This window comes from Scylla paramamosain, chromosome 49 (genome assembly GCF_035594125.1).
Source record: "Scylla paramamosain isolate STU-SP2022 chromosome 49, ASM3559412v1, whole genome shotgun sequence".
In the NCBI taxonomy this organism is placed as follows: domain Eukaryota; kingdom Metazoa; phylum Arthropoda; class Malacostraca; order Decapoda; family Portunidae; genus Scylla; species Scylla paramamosain.
Window position 1 is genome coordinate 1267501 of NC_087199.1, and position 5000 is coordinate 1272500.

Genomic DNA, 5000 nt, shown 5'->3' on the forward strand with positions numbered 1-5000 from the left:
CCGCCTCCTCCACCCTTGTCTACCGCACAGTGACCCCGGTGTTCACCTCAGAGGTTGTCGCAGCTCCTACACCCATACCCGTGTCCTCAGCTGTGTCCGAGCCTCCCACGCCATCCGGGCAGCCACAATATGCCACTCTGCAGGTGTGTAAGGGGTGTCACGAGGTTGTCAGTGTCTTAAAGGGTGTTTTTAGGGTTTTTGGGATAATTTTACAGATTTTTTTGTTATTTAGGGTTTTTTTAGGGCCTAGGGATGTTTTTTTAGGGTTCCTAGGGGTGTTTTTAAGGGTCCTAGGGATGTTTTTAAGGGTTCTAGGGGTGTTTTTAGGGTTCTAGGGGTGTTTTTAGGGTTCTAGGGATGTTTTTAAGGTTCTAGGGGTGTTTTTAGGGTTCTAGGGGTGTTTTTAGGGTTCTATGGATGTTTTTTTAGGGTTCTAGGGGTGTTTTTAGGGTTCTAGGGGTGTTTTTTAGGGTTCCAGGGATGTTTTTAGGGTTCTAAGGATGTTTTTAGGGTTCCAGGGATGTTTTTAGGGTTCTATGGATGTTTTTTTAGGGTTCTAGGGGTGTTTTTAAGGTTCTTGGGGTGTTTTTTAGGTTCTAGGGGTGTTTTTTAGGGTTCTAGGGGTGTTTTTAAGGTTCTAGGGGTGTTTTTAGGATTCTAGGGATGTTTTTTAGGGTTCTAGGGGTTTTTTGGGTTCTAGGGATGTTTTTAGAAGTTTATGGATTATTAGGGTATTTTTAGGGGTTCTAGGGAATTTTTCAGGGTCCTTTTTGGTGCTTAAGAATAGTTTCAGTTTATTTTTTAGGGTTTTCAGTGGTTAGGGATGTTTTTTTAGGGTTACATGAATCATTTTAAGGGTTTCAAGATATTTAGGGATGTATTTAGGGCCCATACCAGCTTCTCACATTGGTTTCGTGACTAATTAACTCTCTCTCTCTCTCTCTCTCTCTCTCTCTCTCTCTCTCTCTCTCTCTCTCTCTCTCTCTCTCTCTCTCTCTCTCTCTCTCTCTCTCTCTCTCTCTCTCTCTCTCAACAGCCAGTACAGCCTGAGCTTGTTTACTCCACCACACCTCTCCCTGCGGCCGCCACCATCACCACCACCACACAGCCCAGTACACCACAGCCTTCACAGCCACAGCAAATACCACAGCAGGGTGCTCAGGTCATCACAGTCACCCCTGCACAGCCTGAGACGCAGCAGGTGGCCGTTAACCAGCCCAGCGCCACTTCACAGCAGTCCCAACAGCAGCAGCAGCAGCAGCAGAAACGTGGACTGTCTCTTACGGTATGTGTGTGTGTGTTTGTTTGTGTGTGTGTGTGTGTGTGAAGGGAAGAGATGATGAAAATGTGTGTTTGTGTGTGTGTGTGTGTGTGTGCGAAGGGAAGAGGAGATGATGAAAATGTGTGTGTGTGTGTGTGTGTGAAGGGAAGAGATGATGAAAATGTGTGTTTGTGTGTGTGTGTGTGTGTGTGTGTATGTGTGTGTGTGTGTGTGAGAGAGAGAGAGAGAGAGAGAGAGAGAGAGAGAGAGAGAGAACCTAACCTAACCTAACCTAACCTAACCTAACCTAAACCTAACCTAACCTAACCTAACTTAACCTATCATAAAATTAACTTAACACAATCAAAACCACTGACCTGACCTGACCTGACCTTGACCCACAGAGAGAGCAGATGCTGGAGGCGCAGGAGATGTTCAGAACCAGCAACAAGGTGACGAGGCCAGAGAAGGGCTTTGATTCTTGGCTTCATGGCTGGCTCCAGAGGTAAGTCTCGGGGCTCCTGCTGGGGACGAGAGGGGAAGGTTGTCATTGGTAGGGCTGGGGACGAGAGGGGTGGTCTTCGGAAGGGCTAGGGACGAGAGGGGTGGTCTTCGGAAGGGCTAGGGACGAGAGGGGTGGTCTTCGGAAGGGCTAGGGACGAGAAAGGTGGTCTTCGGAAGGGCTGGGGACGAGAGAAGGTGTTTGTTTTTTCACTGTCTCTAGCCTGTTGTGTTATAAGCTTGCACACACACACACACACACACACACACACACACACACACACACACACACACACACACACACACACACACACACACACACACACACCAAGTAATCCAGGGTTTTATTGAAATTAAATGGGTTTTTAAGGGTGTTTTTATGGTTTCAAAGGCCTCTAGTTGAAGTGACACAGGTTTTTTTTTATTTATTTATTTATTTATTTATTTATTTTTTCTGTAGGAGTGACACTGGCCAAGGGCAACAAAAATCCAATAAAAAAAATGTCCACTGAAATGTCAGTCCCATAAAAGGGTCAAAGCAGTGGTCAAAAATTGATGAATAAGTGTCTTGAAACCTCCCTCTTGAAGGAATTCAAGTCATAGGAAGGTGGAAATACAGAAGCAGGCAGGGAGTTCCAGAGTTTACCAGAGAAAGGGATGAATGATTGAGAATACTGGTTAACTCTTGCATTAGAGAGGTGGACAGAATAGTGGTGAGAGAAAGAAGAAAGTGTTGTGCAGCGAGGCTGCGGAAGGAGGGGAGGCATGCAGTTAGCAAGATCAGAAGAGCAGTTAGCATGAAAATAGCGGTAGAAGACAGCTAGATATGCAACATTGCGGCGGTGAGAGAGAGGCTGAAGACACTCACTTAGAGGAGAGGAGTTGATGAGACGAAAAGCTTTTGATTCCACCCTGTCTAGAAGAGCAGTATGAGTGGAAACCCCCCAGACATGTGAAGCATACTCCATACATGGACGGATAAGGCCCTTGTACAGCGTTAGCAGCTGGGGGGGTGAGAAAAACTGGCGGAGACGTCTCAGAACACCTAACTTCATAGAAGCTGTTTTAGCTAGAGATGAGATGTGAAGCTTCCAGTTCAGATTATAAGTAAAGGACAGAGCGAGGATGTTCAGTGTAGAAGAGGGGGACAGTTGAGTGTCATTGAAGAAGAGGGGATAGTTGTCTGGAAGGTTGTGTCGAGTTGATAGATGGAGGAATTGAGTTTTTGAGGCATTGGACAATACCAAGTTTGCTCTGCCACAATCACAAATTTTAGAAAGATCAGAAGTCAAGCGTTCTGTGGCTTCCCTGCGTGATATGTTTACCTCCTGAAGGGTTGGACGTCTATGAAAAGACGTGGAAAAGTGCAGGGTGGTATCATCAGCGTAGGAGTGGATAGGACAACAAGTTTGGTTTAGAAGATCATTAATGAATAATAAGAAGAGAGTGGGTGACAGGACAGAACCCTGAGGAACACCACTTTTAATAGATTTAGGAGAAGAACAGTGACCGTCTACCACAGCAGCAATAGAACGGTCAGAAAGGAAACTTGAGATGAAGTTACAGAGAGAAGGATAGAAACCGTAGGAGGGTAGTTTGGAAATGAAAGCTTTGTGCCAGACTCTCAAAAGCTTTTGATATGTTCAAGGCAACAGCAAAAGCTTCACCAAAATCTCTAAAAGAGGATGACCAAGACTCAGTAAGGAAAGCCAGAAGATCACCAGTAGAGCGGCCTTGACGGAACCCATACTGGCGATCAGATAGAAGGTTGCCAAGTGATACATGTTTAAGAATCTTCCTGTTGAGGATAGACTCAAAAACTTTAGATAGGCAGGAAATTAAAGCAATAGGACGGTAGTTTGAGGGATTAGAACGGTCACCCTTTTTAGGAACAGGTTGAATGTAGGCAAACTTCCAGCAAGAAGGAAAGGTAGATGTTGACAGACACAGCTGAAAGAGTTTGACTAGGCAAGGGGCAAGCACGGAGGCACACTTTCGGAGAACAATAGGAGGGACCCCATCAGGTACATAAGCCTTCCGAGGGTTTAGGCCAGCAAGGGCATGGAACCTAACCTAACCTAACCAAACCTAACACACCCTCTCTTTTCACCCACAGAAAACCCATGCCCTCACCTGGGGAATATAGTGACAATCAAGCTAAGCGAAGGGGAGGAAACAGTGGCCCAACCTGACGGCCCGATGATAACGATGCTTGCGGAGACACACTTCCAGATGAATTACAACACTGGGGAATGGAAGAGAATTAAGAAATATCGCCCGTTGCCTTCCGAGTGATCTGTTAATTAATGGTGTCTCTCTCTCTCTCTCTCTCTCTCTCTCTCTCTCTCTCTCTCTCTCTCTCTCTCTCTCTCTCTCTCTCTCTCTCTCTCTCTCTCTCTGTTGTTTATCTAGTTTTCTTTCTCTTTTTCTTTGTTTTCTTTCTTTTTTATGTTTACAAAGTCTCTCTCTCTCTCTCTCTCTCTCTCTCTCTCTCTCTCTCTCTCTCTCTCTCTCTCTCTCTCTCTCTCTCTCTCTCTCTCTCTCTCTCTCTCTCTCTCTCTCTCTCTCTCTCTCTGTTGTTTATCTAGTTTTCTTTCTCTTTTTCTTTGTTTTCTTTTTTTATGTTTACAAAGTCTCTCTCTCTCTCTCTCTCTCTCTCTCTCTCTCTCTCTCTCTCTCTCTCTCTCTCTCTCTCTCTCTCTCTCTCTCTCTCTCTCTCTCTCTCTCTCTCTTAAGCTCCCAAGTTTCTCAAGCTGTGTGAGAGAGAGAGAGAGAGAGAGAGAGAGAGAGAGAGAGAGAGAGAGAGAGAGAGAGTGTGTTGAATGAATGTTTGTTTGTTAGAAAAGTTGAAAATAAAGAAAATAGAGTTTGAATTTGGTTAGAGGAAAAAAATGGGAGTGTTTGGAGTTTTGTAAAGCTATCGATTGAAAGTAAACATCACATTGAAAGTAAACATCGCAGGAATTTTAACTGGAAAAGAGAATATTTGAGTCTCAGGTAAAAAATATAAAATAAATAAATAAATAAACTTGAAATTGATAAAGGAAAGGGAATAATTGTTAAAGGTTGATATCTGAAGAACGTGGATCATTTTGGCAGGAAATTAACGAGAGGAAATATTTGAGTCTCCGATAGAAAGTAGGAAGAAAAAAAAAACGAAATTGAAAAGGAAAAAAAATTATTAAAGATGCGTATAAAAGTTGATTGGAAAAAAATAGAGGAATTGATGATTAAACAA

The 5000-nt window shown here is 44.0% G+C and overlaps 1 protein-coding gene across 1 annotated transcript in view; it reads left to right on the plus strand.

The window, feature by feature from the left end:
- LOC135095532 (negative elongation factor A-like) overlaps positions 1–5000 on the plus strand; it is a 12575-nt gene that overhangs the window by 7173 nt on the left and 402 nt on the right. Inside the window, 5 exon segments of the mRNA XM_063996410.1 lie at positions 1–143; positions 1037–1285; positions 1666–1731; positions 1733–1766; positions 3879–5000. The exon segment at positions 1–143 is cut by the window's left edge and continues 132 nt beyond it; the exon segment at positions 3879–5000 is cut by the window's right edge and continues 402 nt beyond it. Of these exon segments, the coding sequence (XP_063852480.1) occupies positions 1–143; positions 1037–1285; positions 1666–1731; positions 1733–1766; positions 3879–4057 (671 nt within the window). The 3' untranslated portion in view covers positions 4058–5000.